Source organism: Sinocyclocheilus rhinocerous, unplaced genomic scaffold (genome assembly GCF_001515625.1).
Source record: "Sinocyclocheilus rhinocerous isolate Xijiao unplaced genomic scaffold, SAMN03320098_v1.1 scaffold240, whole genome shotgun sequence".
NCBI classification, from domain to species: domain Eukaryota; kingdom Metazoa; phylum Chordata; class Actinopteri; order Cypriniformes; family Cyprinidae; genus Sinocyclocheilus; species Sinocyclocheilus rhinocerous.
In genome coordinates this window covers 959,824-985,880 of record NW_015654534.1, presented here as the reverse complement: position 1 = coordinate 985,880, position 26,057 = coordinate 959,824, and the positions used below count along the sequence as shown (strand labels likewise).

At 36.5% G+C, this 26,057-nt stretch overlaps 1 protein-coding gene across 1 annotated transcript; it reads left to right on the top strand.

The window, feature by feature from the left end:
- Positions 1 to 6,840: 6,840 nt before the first annotated feature.
- On the top strand, positions 6,841 to 19,012 carry LOC107717627 (DEP domain-containing protein 7-like). Its single transcript, XM_016524436.1, has 9 exons — positions 6,841 to 6,954; positions 10,347 to 10,779; positions 12,701 to 12,831; positions 13,013 to 13,205; positions 15,175 to 15,392; positions 16,463 to 16,605; positions 17,305 to 17,430; positions 18,130 to 18,208; positions 18,672 to 19,012. The coding sequence occupies exons 1-9, from the start codon at positions 6,939 to 6,941 to the stop codon at positions 18,884 to 18,886; spliced, it is 1,554 nt and encodes a 517-aa protein (XP_016379922.1). The 5' UTR covers positions 6,841 to 6,938; the 3' UTR covers positions 18,887 to 19,012.
- The last annotated feature ends 7,045 nt before the right edge of the window (positions 19,013 to 26,057 follow it).

The following is a 26,057-nucleotide window of genomic DNA, read 5'->3' as shown; positions in this document are numbered from 1 at the left end:
GTAAAATTACGGTTGAACCACTGATGTCACATGGATTATTTTACAGATCTCCTTGCTACATTTCTGGACTTGGGAACATTTCAGTTGCGTTGCTGTCTATGGGTGGGTCAGACAGCTCTCAGATTCCATCAAAAATATCTTAATTTGTGTTCCGAAGATGAACGAAGGTCTTACGGGTTTGAAACGACATGAGGGTAATTAATGACAGAATTTTCATTTTTGGGTGAACTAACCCTTTAGTTTATGCAAAGCAAACGGATGCGATGACAGTCACCGAAACGATCTTTTCGCAACGATTAAATGTTTAATTTTTACTTTTTAAATGCTTGTTAAAAGAGTTTAAATGTAAGAAATAGTGAACGGTAAAATGTATTAAGAACTGTATTTAACGGAAATAAAGGCTATTATCCTGTAAACCTGTAGTTGTATTGAATAGGCCTATTTAAGGTCATGTATGAAATAAAAAGCTAGTATTTTTGCAAACAAACAAGAAAGAAAAGAGAGAATTCGCCATTGTTCCACATTTCCAATTAAGGTTAAAAGAGTTTAAATGTAAGAAATAGTGAACGGTAAAATGTATTAAGAACTGTATTTAACGGAAATAAAGGCTATTATCCTGTAAACCTGAGTATCTACCACAGAAGTAGTTTATTGCCGTGGAAATAAAACCTCCAAAACCTGGCATGGATAACAAGCATATTTAATTTCTTACTTTTATTATCATTTTATACTTAAAGGGGATAAAGTTATTGACATAATTATATCATTATAGCTACGTGCTTTTTCATGAAATATATGCTGGAATAATTAAGCTTGTCATTTTAGAACAAGTTCTAAGGAACATGAAATTGCTTTTTGAGGTTAAAAGAAGAATTTCTTTTGATGACATTAGAATATGACAATTAGAGATGTTCAATGTTGATGTTAACATGAACAATTTGAGAACAAAGTATAACAATAATAATCTGCACCTTTTGACTGATCTGAGCTAACTTTTTGATCGTTAGATTTAATCACCATTGGTAGCGCGATTTATTGTAGGCTTAAAACATTTTTTTTTTCAGTTGGTCAGAACAAAACTGGCAGACGTGTTACTTACTTGTTCAGATGACATTTTCCAGGACATACTTCACACTGGTGCGTTGACTGACAGCCACACATGCTCCTCAAAACATGAGATTCATCCGCGCTGAGGAGCCGTGCCGATGCACAACCCATGTAAAGAAGATAATTCCGAAAAATAACTGCAATTGCAGGTTTCACATAGAGATGGCGACAAAGAGGCAACACTTACGGAGTGCAGCTTAAATAACTAAAATCTCAACATCTAGCACTTTAACTTTAGGTTATATGAATTAATGTGATAGTCCAAAATCATTTACACACCTTTGTGTTGTTCCAAATCTGAATGACTTTCTTTATCCTGTGGAACATAAAATAATATAGGCTATTTTATGAATAATCAAAACTGTTTGGTAACCAACATTCTTGAAAATAACTTTTTTTGTGTTCTGCAGCAGATGAAAGAAAGTCATACAGGTTTGAAAATGACATGAGGGTGAGTAAATGATGACAGCATGTTTATTTTGTTATGAACTATCCCTTTAAGTTAACGTGTGTGCTTTTATTGCCACTAAGCATTGTGTTTTGTCTGAACGTTTGAGTCAACTTCAGATATCCCTGCTATCAGTTCCCTGCTATTAGTTAAACCCATCACAGGGGTTCTTGACGTAGGCAAAACAAAGTCTGACGGTGTATGTTAGATAACAGGGAACCATAACAAGAAAAACATTTGAAAATGATAGTACTCGGCTACATTATCACAACTCAAAATGCGAGGACTAACTTATACCTTGACTTTACCAAATGCATCAAGCAGCTGTGTTGATTAAAATAGGAGGACTCTCTGGCAGTGGCAGTGAAAGTGTTTCTGCCACATGAGCCTCAAACAGGAAGTCATATTCTATGATGCTGCAGATTTCTAAGAGATAGAACTGCATACTGGCATAGCTCCACTGGGAGAGGCTGGTTAATCTTTAGCCTGTCTTTACACAACTTAAAGGGGTCATATGATGCTGCTAAAAAGAACATTATTTGGTGTAATGAAATGTGTTTATGCGGTTTAAGGTTAAAAAAAAACATTATTTTCCACATACTGTACATTATTGTTGCTCCTCTATGCCCCGCCTTTCTGAAACGCGTCGATTTATACAAAGCTCATCGGTCTGAAAAAGCGAGGTGTGCTGTGATTGGCCAGCTATCCAGTGCGTTGTGATTGGCCGAATACCTCAAGCATGAGACGGAAATGTTTGAAATATGGTTATAAAGTGTACTGCCAAATGTACTGAGAAGCAGTAAACTAAAAAATACTGTAATGTAGTTTCTATTTAAACTTGTATGTAATGTATTTAAACATAATTGTAATTTATTTATTAAAGCATGAAAGATTATTGAAACAACTATTTTAAATGTACTTTGAAGCTTATATTTTGCCATTATTAAAGTGCACTTTTTAAAAGTGTACTTACGTTTAAGAAACACTCATGAAAGTGTCTCTCTTTAAGTGGCATTTACTTCAAGTGAAGGTGAAAGTGAGGTGTGGCCAAGTATGTTGTCCCGTACTCCGAATTTGTGCTCTGCATTTAACCCATCCAAGTGCACACACAGCAGACCTTTGGGTTACAAGCCCAACTCTCTAACCATTAGGCCACGACTGCCCCAATGATATTATAATATTAATATAATATTATATTATAAGTACAGTTTTTTTAATATGCTTTTTAAGATTTTAAGTACACTACAAGTGCACATTCAGTACAATTAAGTACACTTCTTTTTCATAAGGGTGTCCTTGCTGTTCTCTAGTTGTCTCATGGAAAAACTATTCAGAGACTGTGTGACATCAGTACGGCTGGTCAGTGGACTGTTGAATAAAATATGATTGTTGCGAGCCACAATGCCGCAAAATTGAACGTCTCTGTGGCTGAAAACAAAGACTTCAATGTCTACAAATAAAGGAAGCCACTGTACAGTTGAATCTAGTGAGGGGCGTTAGTAGATTCCAGGCTGCATATTGCTAGGAGAACTGGATGTTTGTCCAGTCCCAAACGTCTGCCCTACAGCTGAGACACATGAATATGGATAGGAACGTGCTGCTGGGGTTGTGTGGGAGCAGAGCTGAGAAGACTCTTTCACACCGGTCAATGTTCTGGTTTCACTGAGACTGGAATTCGTTTATGGGGACAATTGATGGGCATTTGATACAATCCACCCACTAACCATCCATCCTGGAGATACTCGGTACAACAGACAGGAACTTCAAGAGCCTAACTAGCTTTGTTATAACAAGATTAGATTTTACCAAGTCAGTATTTAAAAGTCCATGAAAGTTCTAATAAAAGATCTATCTATCTATCTATCTATCTATCTATCTATCTATCTGTCTGTCTGTGTCTGTCTGTCTGTCTGTCTGTCTGTCTGTCTATCTGTCTGTCTACTGTCTGTCTGTCTACTGCATCTGTTTGTTTACGCTGTCTATCTGTCTATTTTTCTGTCTGTATGTCTTTGGTTACACTTTATTTTAAAGTGTCCTTGTTACAGTGTAATTATACATTTAAGTACTGAGTAATATTAATTAACTACATGTACTTACTATATGGTTAGGATTAGGGTTTGGTTTAGGGTAACTTGCATGTAATTATGCATAATTCATTGTTATTATAATAGTAAGTACATGTAACATGTGTAACAAGGACACCTATACATACTACATTGTATGCAGTATACTGTAAGTATACATATAATGTATATTGCCTACTGTTTTTTAAATGGTATGTAAAACTGAAAAAGTATGCATTATGCCATGGTAAATAAACAGTACTGTACTATGTTTTTGAATTATGCTTTTTGTTTTGCAAAAAAAGTTTGGGTTACACTTAATTTTAAGGTTTTAAGGTGTCCTTGTTACAGTGTATATGCATTTAAGTACTGAGTAATATTAATTAACTACATGTACTTACTATATGGTTAGGATTAGGGTTTGGTTTAGGGTAACTTGCATGTAATTATGCATAATTCATTGTTATTATAATAGTAAGTACATGTAACGTGTAACAAGGACACCTTAAAATAAAGTGTTACCATATCTTTCTATCTGCCTGCCTGTCTGTCTTCTTATCTATCATATAAAAACCTGTTAAATCCTTTTACAGTAGCAATAATGCCACTGTAATTAAGAGAAGAAGAAAAAAAAAATATATATATATAGGCCTGTGTGTGTGTGTGACCCTGTCGACAGGTACTCCAGCATGATTTAACCCTGAGCTATAAGAATGTGTTGATTCAGAGCATAGAGAAAATGCTTTAACCTGTGACACAGGCATACACAACAACATCACCGCTCATGACGAGGACGCAGGAGTAGCAAGCTGCGAAAAAGTCAACAATTCTGTGTTTGTCAGTCAATATGGGGTGCTGTGTGTACATTAATGAGGAAAAAAAATTAACTTAAATGATTTTAGCAAATGGCTGCAATATAACAAAGAGTGAAAAATTTAAGGGGGTCTGAATACTTTCCGTACCCACTGTATATATAGGCCTGTGTGTGTGTGTGTGTGACCCTGTCGACAGGTACTCCAGCATGATTTAACCCTGAGCTATAAGAATGTGTTGATTCAGAGCATAGAGAAAATGCTTTAACCTGTGACACAGGCATACACAACAACATCACCGCTCATGACGAGGACGCAGGAGTAGCAGAACCAGTTCTGATGACACACATGTGTTTTTAGTGGTTGGAAGCGTAACTTTTAAGAAGAGCGTATTTTAATTTAATACATTTGGCACGAGGTCAGCTCTGGAAACTATTCATCATCTGTTGTTCTGACTGGGTAAGTAAACACATTTTTCCAACCTTCTTCTTACACAAGTACTACCACCATATAGCTTTCTGTAGTATCTGAAACCTTGAAAGTTTGTTATCTATGTCCTTTAAAAGTTTTTATGGACTAGATTTCATGACAAAATAATAGCGTTAATCTCATGGAGATATATGATAGATTGTGGATGTTTGACTGGCACATACTGTTTGAATCAGAGTGTCTGTGTGTATTGGAATGCAAAAGCGCTCCGTGGCCGAGGGGGACAGTAAAAGGGCTAATGACTTGGGAAAAAGGAGTGAATGAGACCCCCTGAAGAGTGTGAAAGCTAGCATTGAGAGGCAAATTCTGTCTTAAAATCCTTTGGCCTGGAAGCTCTGACAAAGCCTCATGAGAAGGCGACCAAAGAAGAGCCTTAAAGCGACTTTCTAGATAAGTCCCATTCCTCCCCCGTCAAAACTGGTTTCTTTACATTGTTTAGCTGTTATCTCAACACTGACACTTACACACTAATAATACGCTCCACACTGACTCTTCCTTTGATGGTCAAGACTCTGGTTTAGAAACCCGTCATTGTTGATGAGCTTAATACTTCGAAATCTCTTAGTCTGAATGTTGTACCAAAATCTCACTTTTATGAACTTTGTCAACTGCATGCTCAACAGCCTTACTGTTTTCAAATTGTTGTTACCAATTCAGCTCTATTCGCATTATTCCAATCAAAGTTAAGAAAGATAAGATCATAACATCCATCTGAAGTTTTTATGGGGATGTCATTGGCAATGATTTACACGGCGGGTGAAGTAGGACATGCAAATGCACACTATCAAGAATGGCTTAAAAGAGTTTACCTGTTGGTTTCTTAGTACGCAGAGGCCACTCTATGCAGTGATGCATTAAATATAATGTTTGCATATCAAATTACAGTTTTCTCAACCCTTATTAGCCACAGTCTGTTAATATTTCTAAGTAGCTTAAATCCTGATCAGATTAGATTCTTTGAACGTGGTAGTACATTTCACTGTTTCAAGTCAAGTTTTCTAAGAACTGAATGTCATTTAAAACCACACACCATGGTGTGAGAGCTGTGTTGATTTCACAGTTATCAGACTTTTTCCTGTTCAACCAGTTGAGACCGAGATGCTGAAACAAATAAAGTTTTCATTGTTTAAGCATCAACATTTATTCCAGTGACATAAGACTTTTATATAGAGTTTCATTTGAAGCTGATGATAAAGGTTATACTTGCAGATTAGTTGATGATTATTTATTTTATTTTATTTTTTATTTTTAATAAACAAATGTGGAATCTCCTCAAATCTGTCATTTTGTTTTAAAATGTCTTTATTTTTTTTTTGTGACCGTCTTGGTTATTCCCTTGTGAAAAAAGGTGAATTGATGAATTTGATGCAATTTCTATAGGCTATTTAAAATAGTATATCAACTTTAAATGAAATATCACATTTTTAAATTATTTAAAATGTACAGTAAAACTTTTAATTTGACATTATTAATGGACAGTGTTCTTTTTAAAAGTGTTAAGAATGTAATAAAAGTGTCTCTTAGTACACTTAAGTGTTTTTATTTCATTAATATTATATTGTCTGCAAGTACAGTTTTTTAAAAAACATATAAGACTTAAATAAAATTAAGCTCACTTTTTTTTCACAAGTAAAACTGTGGTATTTTGGCGGGAACTATGGTTAGCTACTATGGAAATTTCTTGTAGCCCAATAGCCTATCTCTAAAAGCCATGAAAGGCCCAAATAAGTTCTTTGCTGTCTTTATAACGGCATTATTTACATTTAGTGGTGCTTGTTTATCACGGGCAAGTTTCGGTGACTGTTTAGTGTAAATGAAATCATTTTAATGCTAATGAGCTATCGACTGCCCTCGTGACGTCACGGCGAGGCTGCTAGAGCGCGTGGGCTTGTGCACAGTGTAGATGAGTTCAGAGCGCGCGACTGTGAGCGTGAACATCAAATAGTTACAGCGCGAGACTAAAAGCGAGATGCTTTGCATCAATACAGCATCGAGACATCCGGCTTTAACCTGAACTACATGCACAGACCTCCAGGTAGGTTTCTGCGTGTACGACTGGCTGTTTTAAAATGATTTGGTTTAATAATTGTGGGTTAAATGACACATTTGCCGTTTGAATGCTGTAAACAAAAGTGTAAATGGGTAGTTGACAAATATACCGTAAATGTGTCCTATGGTGTGACAACAAAAATTTAGAAAAAAAACTAACAATGAAGAAAAGTCTCTCTTATGCTATTTGTATGCTATTAACAATTATTAACAAGAAATTAATTATTAATTATTGTTTTCTAAATTTTGCTGTTACACCATAGGACACATGTACGGTATATATATGTCAACAACCCATACGCTAAATAGCTCAAATAACATTAAAATATGCACATTATTGCATTTTTTTATGTCTGAAATGATATGGTTTTGTCTTTACATTTAAGACTTGTCTTGTAATTGTTCTCTTTAATAGGTAAACTCGTGTATTTCTGATGCTTATTCAGTCTAAATTCTAAAGTGAATTTTGGCTTTCATTTAAAGAGGTTTAGCTGCCAAATGTTTTCATTCAAGTTTTGGATTTACAGTAGCCAGAGGGTAAAAGCGGTTGGCTTGTCTGTGCTTGACAAACTAGAGGGCTCCTATACAGTAAGAATTCAAATGAGTAGATTTTGTGCTAATTTGCTTCTTTGTCATAATGATAGCCTGGCTTAGATGTGCCATCATGAGGTGCTCTCCCTCTGCGGTTATTTATCTGAGTGTTGGGCAAACACATCAGTGTGTGCTGGCCATCATGAGAGGAGTGATCCCAGCAGATGCTTGCTGTCCATGGGGACAAACACCACGGTGACTCCTCTAATGGATGTTCTGCAGATACTAGATCCTAATTTGATACTAAATGTGGTATTATTCATGCAAACTAACAAATGAACCAAAAATGTCACGATATGACATTTTTCACGATTCAAGCATGTTATTGTGGACATATACCATGGTGTATGTTGGAGTATATGATATTGTGGTACGAAGCAACTTAAAGGGGTCATATGATGCTTTTTTAAAGATCATTATTTTGTGTATTTGGTGTAACAGAATATGTTGGCATGCTTTAATGTTCAAAAAACACATTATTTTTCAAATACTGTACATTATTGTCAACACTAACTGCTGTTACTGAAACCACGCCTTCTTTCTTTTCGTGCACATTTGGGCGGCATTATGCAAATGTTTCCACATAGTGAGGTAGATATGTGGGGCGTGTTAGAACGAGCCGTTTTAGGGGGGCATGGCAGAGTCTTAACTTTGATAAAGAATATCTCTTTGGGTTTGAGACTTTAGTCTTTGCAACTTCAGGGATCTTATCTATGCACAATCAGCTTGTAACACACCAAAGAGAAAGGAAAACTTGAAATCGCATCATATGACCCCTTTAAGTACCATGGTATCATTCAATACCTGTAATGTACCAGCATCATGTTTGTTTGTAAGTTTCAGTTACTTTTATAAGCAATAAATGATTTCAAATTGTTAACACCAAAATCTCAGTAAGTACTAATGCAGTTGTTCGACCAGCGGCATGCAAATGATCTAAAGCCTACATAATGTGAGCATAACAAGGAAGTTTTCCTAGCAACTAGTTTATCAGATGGAGGGATGAATCTGATGAGTTTAGTCAAATCTAGCCAGTTGGAGAGAAACTGAATTTGTTTTTTTAGTTTCCAGATTTGCAAATTTGCCTGTTAGGTATACTCACCCTTGTGAAAAAGAACTGTACTTGCAGATAAAACTACATGTAGATAATATAATGTTAATGAAATATAATGCCACTTAAAGAGAGTACACTTAAAACTTATTAACACACTTAAGTACACTTTTAAAAAGTGCTTTGTAATTTTACTTAAACTGTGTACGGCGCAACGCTGAACTCATACGTCATCCGCCCGGAACTGCTTCTGTGTACAACAGTGAGCGCAAGCTAGATTCAAGTGATTATTAAGTTTTGAATATGGATATTTTTCTTACAAAAACGCATCGATTCGCTACAGAAGGCCTTTGTTCACCCCCCGGAGCCGTGTGAGGCACTTTTTTATTATGGATGGGCGATTTTTATTTAATTTATTTTGGACTGAAGCAATGCAACACCCGCTGAGTGGCATTAAACAGCTTGAAAGATCAAAGACAATATTTAATATAACTCAGACTGGATTTGTCTGAAAGAAGAAAGTCATATACACCTAGGATGCCTCGGGGGTGAGTAGAACGCAGCCTAATTTTCATTTTTGGGTGAACTAATTTTTATTTAAGTTCTTTTGGACTGAAGCAATGCAACACCCGCTGAGTGGCATTAAACAGCTTGAAAGATCAAAGACAATTTTTAATATAACTCCGACTGGATTCGTCTGAAAGAAGAAAGTCATATACACCTAGGATGCCTCGGGGGTGAGTAGAACGCAGCCTAATTTTCATTTTTGGGTGAACTAACCCTTTAAGTGGCTCAAAAAAGCTTATGTTCAACTAATTTAATACAAATTTAAGCTATAATACATTTTCATTTAATTGCAAATTAAATTATATTCTAGTTTATTTCCGTAATAAGTACTCTTTTCAAAATTTTGCTAAAATGTTCTTGTTTTTCAGAAGGGCAAACAATGACTATATTCACACAACTAGCATTAATCTGCTGTTCGCTGCATCCCAGACTGCCCAGGAAAACTCTTGAACCGCTGAGTCTAGAGAGAATCTTATATCACAGCTAGCTGTTGTCCTCTTGACGCAGAGCCTTCATTGAAGACTAGGCGTGTGTGCGATGTAATCACAACAGTCATAACCACCCCTAGTAAATATCCAGATTCCTGATGGGTCATTTAGACCTTCATCATTACTTCAGAGCTGCACATAAAATTCAGCAGGAAACACTTCTTGCGAGAAAAGATCAGCCTCCCCCGGTGTCATTTATAAGGCTTATGAGGTATTGATCTTGGCAGCTGATGCTCTTTGTGTTGGAAGTAGGATCTGTAAAAGCTTTCTTTAATCCAGCGTTACACCCGTGGGAGCAAAACTTCATGTTCTACAACTGTCAAGTTGATTATAATGATAAAGAGCTGAAATTAAATATGGGTAAGCTGAAACCTCTTGGTCCAGTTTCAGAAGTCTGAAGAAGCTTCCTTTTGTAGACTTATTCCAGTATTAATAACGGACAGTGCCGAAGTCTGTGTGTAATTTTATTCTTATAACTGATTTTAAAATGCAAAACTCGCCAATATTGGCATGGAATGCCTAGTTTGTGTCCACAGTTTTTAAAGCCTGACTAAACGTATTAAATGCATCTCCTTTCAGTCAAAAGCTATAGATTTATTTAATGTGTGGGATATCAGAAACACAAGAATGGAGGCTGAGATCATTATCCCGGCGTTTCTCATCCAGTCCATCTCTCAACAGAGACAGGGATGGCTGGGAAGCCATTCCGAGCCACGTACATCTGGACGAACATCATCAACAACCTTCAGACGCAGGTGGAGGTGAAGAGGAGACGTCACAATCTGAAAATCTACCATGACTGCTTTCTGGGCTCCGAGGCTGTGGATGTGGTTCTGGCTCACATCATTCAGAGCAAGTTCTGTGGAGACGCCGAGGTGCCTCGTTCCAAAGCCGTTCGCCTCTGCCAGGCCCTCAGGGAGGCCAGAGTCTTTGAGGCCGTGGACACTAAGGTGTTTGGGAAAGAAAAGAGGCCAGCGACGTTTGAGGACAGCAGCTGTAGTCTGTACAGGTTTCTAAACAGACCGACCCCAAGCGCATCAAGCTCAGAGACCATTGAGAGTGGATACGACTCTCTCAGCATACAGAGAAACACGTACAGTCCACCCTACAAAAGGTAGGTATCTCACAACGCTGTTTCCCCACATCAAATCACCTTTACTCAGTGAAACTTTATACTGTATAACTTGTAGGGTTGTAGACCTTTTCCTAATGCTTTCTCTAAAAGACTGGCCTGCAAGGAATGAATGTCATTTCAGACCTGTAGGACCTTATTTCATCTGTGAAACACAAAAGGAGAAATTTTGAAGACTGTGCTGGCTGCTCCTTTCCATGCAATTACAATGAATGGGGAATGAGTCTTTCAAGCTTCTAAAAGGAGGCAAAACACAGAATAAAAGTCATAAAAGTAGTCCATATACAATTCCAAGTGTTTCCAATTTAACTCCCTTTGTGTGAGGAACAGACCAAAATTCAAAGTCGTTATTCATTGATAATCTTCCTAACTTCTGTGACCAAATCAGATTAGTCTGGCAATCAGTGTTTCAGCCACGCAAAGACGTCAATATAAAGGCTTGTAAACAATGTCACGTAACGTCACATTTACCTCAGAAAAAACATATTCAGTGACCATAAACTCATTAGATAGAAAAATAAACTGTAGAGAGGGGCATTTTGCTAAATGTGCACCATATAACATATTCATTATAAATTTTACTGTTATCATTGTTTAATTTATACTTGAATAAATCCATTAGGTTTTTATGACAGACACCATTATGTTTATATTTCAAAAAAACGAATTGAAGTAGAAATATTATTATGTAATTGTAACTTTATTATTTTAAAAACTTCATTAAGTGTAATTTTAACAAATCAGTCAATTTTAACCTTCAATATTATAGTAATGTAGAACCAACTGACTCTCATGTATATTTTAAAGCATTAGTTGAGAGATTTTTTTTCCTTGAGAAAATTTGGCATGCACTGTACCTGATATACTGTATATCCAAAATAATCGATATTGAATCGAATCGGTAATCGAATCGCAAGCTTGTGAATGAGAATCGAATCGAATTGTGAAATTTGTGTGAAAACCCAGCCCTACTGGTTTGTGAACGAATCATTCAGACTGGTTTCATGAACTTGATCATTTGACTTCTTGATGACTGAAAAGATTTGACTCAAAACGATTCTGCATCACTACTTTTCTCATTAACTCTTATGTATGAAGTCAAAAGTTTCAGTGAAGAACTTCAGAAAGTAACTTGACTGATTGATTAACTTGATTCTTGACATCTGCAATTTAATTGGATTATGTCATTATGTCAGAATGTTCGTTTTTGGGAGAACTAAATATGTATGAGCAATTTCAGTGTCACAAATAACAAAATGTGTGGAAAACATGGAGAAAAGTGCATTGTGTTTTCATTTCCAGTAGGTCACCTACTAAGATACAAGTGTTGGTAAAACCTTGCAAAACTAGTTAATCATTTACTTGTTTTTAGTTTCATAGAGATCTTACAGAATGCTTGGTATTTTCTCTGCATTGTTTTTCCTTTGAGATTTTATACTTTGAAATACCTCAAATCGACTGAGGTTGCTATTAAAGGCCAATCCTCTATAAATGCCCATGAAATGTCAACATCACAGTGAATCATGGACTAAAGGGCCTTATTTGGTGATTCCTACAAGAATGCATGGTCACACTTTATTTGAAGGTCCAATTCCCACTATTAACAAACCATTAACCTCGACTTTTGCCTCAATAAACTCCTAATGTGCTGCTTATTAATAGTTAATAAGGTAGTTGTTAAATTTAGGTATTAAGTAGAATTAGGGATGTAGAATATGGTCATGCAGAATATGTGCTAATAAAGAGCCAATATTTTAATAATAGGCATGCTAATAAGCAACTAATTAATAGTGAGAATTGGTCCCTATACTAAAGTGTTACCGAATGCATGAAACTGGTTCAGATTGGAAACAGTTTCAGACATGTGATATACTCATTACTATTGTCTGATTATTTTCTTCAGGAAAGAAGATTCTGTGTATTCAAACAACTCACCTGTCAAAACGGATAAATCTCTGGAGGATGTTTTGGGAAATCTGAACATGATCACAGCCATCACACCACAGATGATGAATCTGGGGTTATCACAGGAGTGTATGTTTTCTTTAGAAATAAATGCATGCTTTGTCTAATGTCATGAAAAACAATTTGAAATATGTTTTTTGACTGTTTGACAAAATCAGCGATTTCATTATTTATTACTAAAATAAATTGGCAAAATATTTTGGATTTTTTTTTTAAGTATTAAAGCTGACGTGTGTCGTGTCTGTGTCAGTGATGGATGAAATATGGCGGCAGCAGACGGTACTAAGACTCCTACAGCTGATTGAGCTGCCGCTTCTGGAGAGCCTGTTGGAAGGTCAAGAGAGCCCTCGCCCGCCCCTCCACAGCATGGACAGTGACCCAGACCTCCTCTACACCAGCAGCTACCTGGACCGTGAGATCCTCAAGGCCTTCAGCGAGGCTCAGTATGCTGATTATTTACATATCATGCTCCTTCTCTATTTGTTTAAATGACATCATATGACATTGATAAAAAGAACATTATGTTGTGTATTTGGTGTAATACAGTGATGCCCTGTCCGGCCGGAGCGACGAGACAAAAACATTAAAACCCATTATAAACGAGGCATTTGTTGCATCCTGTGGGGACATAATTAATGATTATAATTACTTATACTGTCTTTTTACGCGTTGCGTTGCATATCGCGCCGCGTAAACATAAAACCATGAAACGACAAACAACAAGCCCTACTCTACACTGCTCAAAACACACGTTTGAATCGTCAGTGGCAAATTCTTTAAATATAAAAAACGTACTTACAGTCTGTGAGTCAGAACAGCCGGCATTGTAGTCTACTCTCCCAGGATCAGGAAACAGTCCTCCATAAAATGCGCTGCACACATCTGAATATTTGGGTTGAAGTGTTCTGGAACAGTGTACGCCTTCTTTCTTTGCGCGAACTTTTGGGCGGGGTTATGCAAATCTTCCCACACAGTGACGTAGACATGTGGGGGCGTGTTAGAACGAGGCGTTTTAGGAGGGCGTGGACAAGTCTTAACTTTTATAAAGAATATATCTTTGGATTTGAGACTTTCGTCTTTGCAACTTTAGGGATCTTATATATTCACGAACAGCTTGTAACACTCCAATGAGAAAGGAAAATTTGAAATTGCATCATATGACCCTTTTAACTCCTCTCCTTTTTATTCTGGGGTGTTTTAGAGTTGCAATAAATGACAAAACTAGACTTGTACATTTTATGCAAGAAATATATAGAGTTGCAAAAAGTGTTGTTTAAAAAAATATCCTTCTCCATAAATGTTGAAATAATCTCAAACGTTTAGTGGACTCAATGGGAAATATAAAGTACATAGTCACAGTCACACTATGTAACTTGTAGCCCCCTAGCGCATTAAGTCTATTATCCACCAAAATGCAGATTCGTCACGTGACAATTTTTACGCAAATGACATTGAGGGAGACGTTAAGTTTTTTTGATTTATTAATTTACTTACAATAACAATTTAACATGTATTAACTTTTACGTATTCACTTTTACATGTATTATTAACTGCATTATATGCATTTTTACTTCATAGAAAAAACTTTATAAATAAATATTTAGTAAAATTCTTAAATCGCTATGGGGGAGCCAGGCCCCCCTGGCCCCCCCACAAGCTACGCCCATGCCCTAGCGGTAAAAAAAATAAAAATGCATGCGGAAGTATTGTTTTGGTTGTGCGTCGGCTCTGCTCCTCTGCGCGGATGAATATATGGTTCGACGCAGCGGTGTGCACATGAATTCAGGACGTTATCAGAGAAGATGGACAAATAAATAACAGTTTTGTGGTTTTTACAAACGATTAAACAAACAGAGGTTTGCCTTTTAAATGATTAATGTTAATTATTTTCTTGTTCGTTGTGACAACGAACTTTCAGCAGCACTGTAACCACAGCTGGAGCTTCTTTGACGTGGCGCGCACGGGCGAATGACGTATATGTATGCAATTTCCCGCGAAATCCGTCCCGACAGCGCTAAAATGTAAATCATTAGTGCTTGGGTAAAGACATGGTTTGGAAGATGGATTTTTTTTTTGCACTCTTTCAATAACATTTTGTAATTTTTATCAAAAAAAAAACTTTAAATGAACAGCGATCTGCACCATATTGTGTTTAGGCGAGGGTCAGCTGGACATTATGTAATAGTTCTGTTTAAACCCAAACCATGGGGCATGTTGTTTTTCCCCACTCATGAGCAAGAAACTCCCTTTTTTCCTCTAACACACTTTTGATGAATAAAATCTCTTAGTAATCTTCTCATTTAATTATTCTGTCCTTGCCTTTTATGTGTTGTGTGTTTTTAGATGGCTGTGCTTTTAATTGATGCAGTGTATCTTTCCATCATTTTCTTTCCTTTTTTGTCTCGTTAACAGAGCAGACAGCTGGTTGTCAGCGGCTGTGGACTGTCTGGAGTTTCTTCCTGATCAGTTGGTGGTGGAGGTGAGCCGAGGACTGGCCAAGTGTGAGGAGACGTCCCAGTACAAGCAGCTCCTCTACGGAGTCCTCGTTCAGCACTACGGCCAGTCTGACTACCCACCGCTGCTCAGCAACCACGTCTTTGACATCCACTCAGGCGTCTCCGAGCTGCTTGGTAAGAGATCAGTCCGGTATATGTTAGCTTGACCTGACATTTATATGAAATGAAATTTGGCTTATTAGTGGCCCTTGTGAAAATGAAGTACACTTTAGAATACTTTTAAAAAGAGTACTTTTAAGGAAATAATATACTTCAAAAGAATTTACTAAAGTGCAAACTGAAATGCAATTAAATGAAAATCTATTGTAGTTTAAATTTTAATTAAATGCAATTAGTTGAACTAAAGAGTGCTCTTTGACCCACTTGAATGGGATTTAAAAATAGTTCACCCAAAAATGAAAATTTACTCACCTTCAGACCATACAAGATATAGAAGAGTTTGTTTCTTCATCAGATCAGATTTGGATCCTCTGCAGTGAATGGGTGCCGTCAGAATGAGAGTCCAAACAGCTGATAAAAACATCACAATAATCCACAAGTAATCCACACCACTCCAGTCCATCAATTAATGTCTCGTGAAACGAAAAGCTGAGTGTTTGTAAGTTTGTAAACATCATTAAGATGTTTTTAACTGTAAACCGTTGCTTCTGGCCAAAAACAATTACTTTATTCATAATATTGCTTAATATTGATGTTTATCTGCTTACCCCCAGGGCATCCAAGATGTAGGTGACTTTGTTTCTTCAGTAGAACACATATGATGATTTTTAAGTCCAACCGTTGCAGTCTATCAGTCGTATAATGCATGGCAATGGTAACAAAATCTATGAGAGTAAAAAAAACATGCACAGACAAATCCAAATTAAACCCTGCGGCTCGTGACGACACATTGATGTCCTAAGACACGAAACGATCGGTTTGTGCCAGAAACCGAACAGTATTTATATAATTTTTTACCTCTAATACACCACTATGTCCAACTGTCTTTAGGCGCACGCACGGCATCCGGTGCGTGAGGTGTGGGATGCCCTGGGGGTAAGCAGATAAACATCAAATTTTCATTTTTGGGTGAACTATCCCTTTAACAACCATCCATAACACCCTAGCAATGTACTACAGGCCACTGGAATGTTGCTGAAAATCTGTCACAACTCACTTTGTTATATTTCTCTGCTTGTGTGCAGTGAATGGGAAGCAGGAGCAGGCGCTGGAGTCTCTTCAGCTCTGTCTGAAGCTGCAGGATTCACGCAGTAGAGAGGAGCTCCGCAGGCTACTGCGCTTTATGGCCCTCGCCGCCAGTCTTCAGGAGATCAAACTACACAAAGAGGTACGAATAATCTGGATAATACGGTTTGAGTGTGTTTTTTTATGCTGTGTAATGGAGGAAATGAAGTGTTGATGTGGTTGATGAATAAATAAGAGCACTCTGATTTAGTTTCTGAAAGACATAGATGAACATCATAGTTGCAGAATGTGTTTGGAAATCATTTGAAAAATATGGAAAAAATGATCTGCACTGGAATTGATGTCGAACGTCCAGTATGTTTGCTGCGAAATCAGATCAGTGCACAAGTACGACAGTGTTTCTAACGCACAAAAGTGTCATTGTTAAAAACAGAAACTAAAGTGAGCTTTGCCGTTGCCATGCTTTGATGAATAAATAAGAGCACTCTGATTTAGTTTCTGAAAGACATAGATGAACATCATAGTTGCAGAATGTGTTTGGAAATCATTTGAAAAATATGGAAAAAATGATCTGCACTGGAATTGATGTCGAACGTCCAGTATGTTTGCTGCGAAATCAGATCAGTGCACAGTACGACAGTGTTTCTATCGCACAAAAGTGTCATTGTTAAAAACAGAAACTAAAGTGAGCTTTGCAGTTGCCATGCTTGTGAAAAGACAGTGAATGAAACAACAGCCTCTTTTCTGCTTTCGCCCGATAATCATTTATTACACCTACAGAAATGCCATTCCTACATCCCTACAGAAACTTGACAAGCTGTTTGTTTGTTCTGTTCTGTAGATAGAGAACCGAATGGCAGTGAAGAGGGCGTTCTCCAATGCTATTGTGTATGGGACTAAACTAGCCAAGGGGAAGGTTGATCTTCTGGTTCTTTTCATGATGGACAAGCACCATGACCTCTTCAAGGTGAGTCAGCAGCTCAGACTGGCCTCTAAAAACACTACAAAACTATCTGCACAGTGTGTGTGTGACAGTGCTGTTAACAAAATACAACCAGACGTACACTGTATAATATACACTACTGTTCAAAAGATTGGCGTCTGTAAGAAATGCTGTTCTTTTGCACTTTCGATTCATCAAAGAATCCTGAAAAAAGTATCATGGATTCCACAAACATTAAGCAGTAAAAACTGTTTTCAATGTTGGTAAAAAAAAAATTCAAAAAACGGTCATATTAGAATGATTTCTGAAGGATCATGTGACACTGAAGACTGGAGTAATGATGCTGAAAATACAGCTTTGCATCACAGGAATAAATTACATTTTAAAAAATATTCTCATACAAAACCGTAATTTTGCATTTAATAATATTTGACAATATTACTGTTTTTACAATATTATTGATCAAATAAATGCAGCCCTGGTGAGCAGAAGAGACTTCTTTCAAAAAAAAAAAGAAAAAAATTCTTAATCTTAATGACCCCACATGTTTGAATAATAGTTTATATCAGCATATATAACAATCGTAATGGTCCTTGTTTTTGTTTTTTTTTTGTTTTTTTTAAATGAAATATTCGTCTGCCTTGTCAATAATTTAGGTCACTGTTCTATCATAAATTTGTGTTTCTGTGCCTGAAGTGAACTGACAGCATCTTTTTGCCCTAGATTCCCGTCACATTGCACAAACTTGTAAGTGATAAACTGGCCAGTATCATCAAAGGAACAGATCCTGATCTCATCACAGGTAAAACTACAAATATATGGAAAATATATGAGAAAATGTACAAGTCAAGTCTTTCATGCTGGTTACTTTTTTTTTTTGCTTAATTTGTTTATTAAAACTTTTACAATAATAACAGGAAGAAATGCAAGAGAATAGTGAAAAAATATTGTTCAGGTCCGTTAAATAATACTAACAGATAAGGCTTTTAATTTGAATAATGTATTAGTAAATGTTGAAATTGACATTAACTGAGATTAATAGATGCTGTAGAAGTAGCTTTAATTGTTAGTTCATGTTAACTAATGCAGTTAAAGGGGTCATATGATGCTATTTTAAAGATCATTATTTTGTGCATTATTGTAAAGCATCATCGCAATCTTATCATAGTATATGTTTGTGAGCCAAATTTGTAAATAAAACACTGCTAATAATGGATGATCCTTGATTTGCTAAGAGAATGCATTTCAAATCTTCCCTCTCTTAGGAACAACGTACTGTCGCCGTCTGACTGGAAAAGATTACCTGGAAACAGTTCAGAAAACTACCAGAGAGGAGCTGTGGACGTTACTGAAAACTATTCATGAGAACTCGACGCTCTCTCTGAAAGAGAAGCGCCGTCTGCTCGGACAGTTCTACAAAGGACATCCTGAAATATTTGTACAATATTTTGGCAACAGAATATCCAATGCTTATATTTAAAGGATCTTCATTTAATATTATACTGTATAATACTGTATGTAAAAAGTATCTTGTATGTTGTAAATATGTACATATTATAGAAAAACTGAATACTACTCTTATGTCTGTATTGATAAGGGAATGGGATTTGTTGGACAATAAACACATTTTACTTTTCTTTATCAAAATTTTGACAAAATTATATTACTACTTCTTACCCTGAAAACCACGTTCTCAGACCACAACTCAATCCTACATATAAATTCAAATACTTCAGAAAAACTAAGAAGTATGTCTTTATATATATATATATATATATATGTATATGTATATATATATATACATAATAGGTTACAAATGAAACAAGTTAACAGACTCAGACTCAAAATCAGGCCAAATCTTCTTTCAAGATCCTCTTTCTGTATTTCACATGATTTGAGTTCAACAGGGTCACAGGCTTTAGTGAGATTAAGGTAATTTAAAGAAATTTAACCATGTTTAGAAATGATTTGATACTTGCATTTGTAATTTCTCTCATTATAATATTTTTAAAGGGGTCATCGGATGCCAATTTTCCACAAGTTGATATGATTCTTTAGGGTCTTAATGAAAAGTCTGTAACATAGTTTGGTTAAAATTTCTCAATGGTAGTGTAAAACAACACCATTTTTACCCTGTCAAAAACAGCTCTTTTCAGAACAAGCTGTTTTCTTGCATGCCGCTTTAAATGCAGATGTGCTCTGCACGCCCCGCCCCTCTCTTGCCTCTTCCGAGCCGCTCTCTGAGAGACGGTAAACTTTAACTGTATTCATTGTGAAACTTGCTAACTAGCACGTTATTAGGAAAGGCGATTTGCAAAGATTCATTAAAAAAAACCTTATACTCACTTCTTCTGGAGGTGAAGCTGGACCATGAATGATTCGCGCGAAGATAGAGGCATTTAGGTAGATCTGGGTTAGACTCGCATTACCTTCAGAAACAAATGTAATCCACTGAGTCTTCAGCGGCTCAGATGTGGGGAGTAAATGACTACTGCTATGTTCATTATTACATCCAACAACAGAACACCTCAATCACTTAGGAGCCATTCTTGTCTACATCTGCTCCGGCGGTGAAACAATGGCAGACTGATGATGACAGCTCACTCAGGGCGGGTCTAAGGTAAGACACACCAGTCCAGTCTGTGCTGAAACGCTACTGTCAATCAAACCAGGGGCGTAGATTACGCGGGGGACGTGTCCCCCCAAGGAGAAATGATTTAACGAGATTAAAAAAAACAAAAACACTGAGTGGATCTTTATCATTATAGGGTGGTTGTGTACACACACTGCCAGCACACATTTCAGTTCAAACAGCTTGTAAAAGTGCATGTCGCATCCGATGACCCCTTTAACCTAAACTGTGAAGTATAAACTTGAAAATATTCTCCATGTATCATCAGGGTCGCTGAGTTCAGACGTCCAACATTTCCTGTTACAGATGAATATTTCCTTTGTTGTTATGTAACAGGGATATCGTTCAGAATGGGTGTTTTGGAAGCGCTGAAAGAAACGATCTGTCTGTTAAAAAATCCTGATGTTTTGGATGTGATTCTTCCTGCATGTGATGCTGTCAGTGTCTAACACTCTGCAGCTGCTCAGTTACAGAACAAAGACCAAATACTACAGGCATGAGTGTTTGAAAAGACTTTACAGAGACAACGACAGCAGCAAACATCACGAGCTGCTAATTGTTAAACATCAGACTGATAATGGTGGATTATAAGAGACAAAAACAAAAAGCAACACATCTGCATGTGTTCAGAATATAAAGGCAGGAAATAGGTGGGTTAGTAATTACAAACAGATGCTGAAGGCTGTATTGTTGTGAAGGTTCATTGTCCAAGTGCATATCGTCAGTTTCAGTCTTCAGATAGTTGTAGTTAAGCTGTGTCTCAGTGGGCGGTCTCTACCCACCAGGATGAAAGGCCTTTTTCTATTGGTCACTGTCGAAGTCACAGGTTGACCACGCCCACTACGTTTCCCCAGAATCCCCGCCAGTGTTGCCAACTTAGCAAGTTTGTTGCTAAATTTAGCAACTTTTCAGACTACCCTAGCAACTTTTTCTTTCGAAAGCACCTAGCAACAAATTTAGCTATTTTTTTTTTATTTTTCTTGGCAACTTTTGTTAAGTGACTCAAACAATAAAAAGGCACACATTTTCCATCTAAATTACACAAAAAGAGGAAACCAAAGATGCCTAGCAGTATAAACATCACATGAATTAAGTTAGCGGTTATTTTCAATTGTTTGATTTAATAATAATAATAACTGAATAATTGTTTATTTATGATACACCTTGTTAGCTTGTATACTTTCGATTGTTGATCATTGTTGATGAAGAAAAATATCTAGAAAAGTGGAAAAGGTACTAGTAATTTTCTAGCAATGACATCACAGTGTCATTTAGCAACTTGTAGCAACAAATTGACCTTCCTTTAGCAACTTCTGCTAAAAATTAGTTGGCAACACTCTGGTGTGCTGTGATTGGCCAGCTATCCAGTGCGTTGTGATTGGCTGAATACCTCAAGCGGGTGATGGAAATGTTACGCCCCTTACCATACTGCAGTGTTGCCAACTTAGCAATTGTGTTGTTAAATTTAGCAACTTTTCAGACTACCCTAGCAACTTTTTCTTTCGAAAGCACCTAGCAACAAATTTAGCTATTTTTTTAAAATTTTTCTTGGCAACTTTTGTTAAGTGACTCAAACAATAAAAAGGCACACATTTTCCATCTAAATTACACAAAAAGAGGAAACCAAAGATGCCTAGCAGTATAAACATCACATGAATTAAGTTAGCGGTTATTTTCAATTGTTTGATTTAATAATAATAATAACTGAATAATTGTTTATTTATGATACACCTTGTTAGCTTGTATACTTTCGATTGTTGATCATTGTTGATGAAGAAAAATATCTAGAAAAGTGGAAAAGGTACTAGTAATTTTCTAGCAATGACATCACAGTGTCATTTAGCAACTTGTAGCAACAAATTGACCTTCCTTTAGCAACTTCTGCTAAAAATTAGTTGGCAACACTGCCATATTGTGATGCCGTGTCCCGGCGCGACGAGACAAAAACAATAAAACCCATTATAAACGAGGCATTTGTTGCATCCAGTGGGGACATAATTCGTGTTAGAATGAGACGTTTTAGGTTGGCGTGGTTGACTCTTAACTTTTATAAGGAATATCTCTTTGGATTTGAGACTTTAGTCTTTGCAACTTTACAGATCTTCTTTATGCACCAAGAGCTTGTAACACTCCAAAGAGAAAGGAAAAATTGAAATCGCATCATATGACCCCTTTAAAAGCTTATTTAAACTTATTTATAGTGAGAAAAATATAAAAAGTGTTTTGATCATATCTGAGATATTAAATGCAAAAATAAAGAGATAAAATGCACAGAAGTCAGCAAGGAATTTACATTCACATTGAACCAGCAAAGAAATATTGGTAATATTAACTGAAATATTAACTGGACCTTAAAATAAAGTGTGACTGAAATATTTTGTGGCGTCAGTGAACATGAGTTCTGTGTTGACTGGAAGTGACTAAACAGCTCATTTCAGTTTGAACAGTGTGAAAAAGTTGTATTTGCTTAAAAAGCAAAATTTGGAGAAAAAATAAACAGTTAAAAAAATTACTTTTCACTGAAAACATTTAATATCTTACTGACAGTCATAATAGTCAATTTATTTATTTCATTTATTTTTATGGCCTCATCCAGAATTTTCACTCTCATTCAGATCAGGGTTATTATCATCAGTTAAAACTAAAACTACAACAAAAAAAAAACTTGGATTCCTTGAAATAAACTTGAACTGAAATAAAACATAAGATTACAATTATTTTATTTCAGCTTTTCCAATTGCTGAAGCAACATTTCTCGTTTTCATTTAGTTACTTCATGCACTAAAATAAACTAAAACTGAAATATAGACGTCCAATAAATTCCCCAATAAAAATGACAACAAAATTATAAAAACTAATTCAAAATATTGATGAAAACTATAACATTATCTCAAATATATTAAATAACACTGAAATGTCACATTTTTTCATCCCAAATCAAATAAATTAATTCAACCTATTTTTAAAGGCATTTTTTATATATATATATATACATCATCGTTGTGAATTATGACATTTTTTTCAGCAACAATTACACTATTTTAGCACAGCACATTTACAGTAAAAAAAAAAACACTTAGCTTTACTGCACTGAGATTTTGAGGGGGAACGATTCTTGCTTGTCCTGAAAACAATGTTATAATGCAACAGTCCTAAACTATCATTCAGTTATTTTATGCTATATATATTTCTTCTGATTTTGAGGTGAAACATAACCTGGAGATATTTGTGTGAAAATCACATCTAGGTCTTTACAACTGTCCTCATCCTGTGTTCTGGTGTACTGTTTGTCTCGAATTTCTGAGTTTACATCCCATCATTCTGACTTTTTTGTCTTAGAAATCTGAGTTTATCTCTTGCAATTTTGACATTTTTTATTAGAATTCTGAGTTTACGTCACACAATTTAGTTTTTTTTTCTGATAATTCTTACTTTTTTTTCCTCTTGGAATTCCAAGTTTACCTCTTCAACTCTGACATTTTTCTTAGAATTCTGACTTTTTCCCACCTTGGAATTCTGAGTTTACAGCCCACAATTCTGACTTTTTCTCGCAATTGCAAGTTTTCCTCATTTTCAATTTTGATGTTTTTTCTTAGAATTCTGACTTTTTCTTCTTCTTGGAATTCTGAGTTTGTTGGGGTTGTGTAAAAACATCTACTGCACTATAGTGCATCCTAGTGGTGAGCACAAATGCTCTGACATTTGTTTCAGAGCTCAGATTTATTCGGCACATTGATAAAACGATCGGACAGTGAAGTAACACATAACGCAACAACATTTTTATCATTTTCTTTTATTGGAAGTAAGTTGTGTGTGATCCTCAGGTCACTACAAAATGAGATTCAACTCTTCCATCACCAGCAACTACACATGGCAAGTTCAGAACTATGAGGCAAACAAGAATAAAAACTTTATACAGTATAAACCACCCAGTTTTAAAAAATAAAACTGTTAAAAAGAAACTTTGAAAGCACTGAACCAAATGGAGATGAGCGATGATTTCTGATCTCTAGCGATGAGACTGAAGTCCTCTGAAACACGTGAAATTGAAATGTATATACATCTTCATCATGACTAGATAGACACGGTGAGTTTGTCTTTACTGTACACGTTAGATGTGATCCACCTCATAGTAACAATCCTGTCAGATCGTCCATCCTTTGAGTGAGAGTGTAACGTTACAGGTCGGCCGATCTGGTTTCATGGTTAAAGTTAACCTTTTCCACGTTTCCGCAATGTTGTCTGGGGTTTTGGCAAAAGGACAGTGGGACGGTGTGCGGTGCTCGGGGTGGTGACTGAAGGCGGTGACTGTGTAGTTCTGACGTCAACTTTTTACGGAAGTCACAACGGTTCGTGAAAAATCACAGCTACTTTATGCAGGCTGTGTGCGGCTGTCCGGCCAAACTGAGCTATCGGGGGAGAAGAGCCTTGGTGAGAGAGGTAAAGAAGAACCCAAAGATCACTGTGGCTGAGCTCCAGAGATGCAGTCGGGAGATGGGAGAAAGTTGTAGAAAGTCAACCATCACTGCAGCCCTCCACCAGTTGGGGCTTTATGGCAGAGTGGCCCGACGGAAGCCTCTCCTCAGTGGAAGACACATGAAAGCCCGCATGGAGTTTGCTAAAAAAACACCTGAAGGACTCCAAGATGGTGAGAAATAAGATTCTCTGGTCTGATGAGACCAAGATAGAACTTTTTGGCCTTAATTCTAAGCGGTATGTGTGGAGAAAACCAGGCACTGCTCATCACCTGTCCAATACAGTCCCAACAGTGAAGCATGGTGGTGGCAGCATCATGCTGTGGGGGTGTTTTTCAGTTGCAGGGACAGGACGACTGGTTGCAATCGAGGGAAAGATGAATGCGGCCAAGTACAGGGATATCCTGGATGAAAACCTTCTCCAGAGTGCTCAGGACCTCAGACTGGAACTAAGGTTTACCTTCCAACAAGACAATGACCCTAAGCACACAGCTAAAATAACGAAGGAGTGGCTTCACAACAACTCTGTGACTGTTCTTGAATGGCCCAGCCAGAGCCCTGACTTAAACCCAATTGAGCATCTCTGGAGAGACCTAAAAATGGCTGTCCACCAACGTTTACCATCCAACCTGACAGAACTGGAGTGGATCTGCAAGAGGGAATGGCAGAGGATCCCCAAATCCATGTGTGAAAAACTTGTTGCATCTTTCCCAAAGACTCATGGCTGTATTAGATCAAGAGGGTGCTTCTACTAAATACTGAGCAAGGGGTCTGAATACTTAGGACCATGTGGTATTTCAGTTTTTCTTTTTTAATAAATCTGCAAAAATGTCAACAATTCTGTGTTTTTCTGTCAATATGGGGTGCTGTGTGTACATTAATGAGGAAAAAAAATTAACTTAAATGATTTTAGCAAATGGCTGCAATATAACAAAGAGTGAAAAATTTAAGGGGGTCTGAATACTTTCCGTACCCACTGTATATGGTAGTTACATAGCACCTAGACCTCAGTTATGAAAAAAGCCAGGAAATTTCAGTTTTGACAATATAGGACCTTTAAGAAAAAAAATCGAACTTACAATTGCGAGAAAAAGTCAGAATTGTGGGCTGTAAACTCAGAATTCCAAGGGGAAAAAAGTCAGAATTCTAAGAAAAATGTCAGAATTGAAGAGGTAAACTTGGAATTCCAAAAGGGAAAAAAAGGTAAGAATTATCAGAAAAAAAACTAAATTGTGTGATGTAAACTCAGAATTCTAAGAAAAAAAATCAGAATTGAAAATTAGAAACCTTACAATTGCAAGAAAAAGTCAGAATTGTGGGCTGTAAACTCAGAATTCCAAGAAAAAATTCAGAATTCTTAGAAAAATGTGAGAATTGTGGATGCAAACTTGGAATCCCAAGGAAAAAAAAAAAGTCAGAATTCTAAGTAAAAAAAAGTCTCAATTCCAAGGTATAAATAAAAAAAGTCAGAATTGTGAGATACAAAGTCACATTTACCTTCTTTCATTTTTTTATTTTGTGGTGGAAACAAGGTTCCATATGAT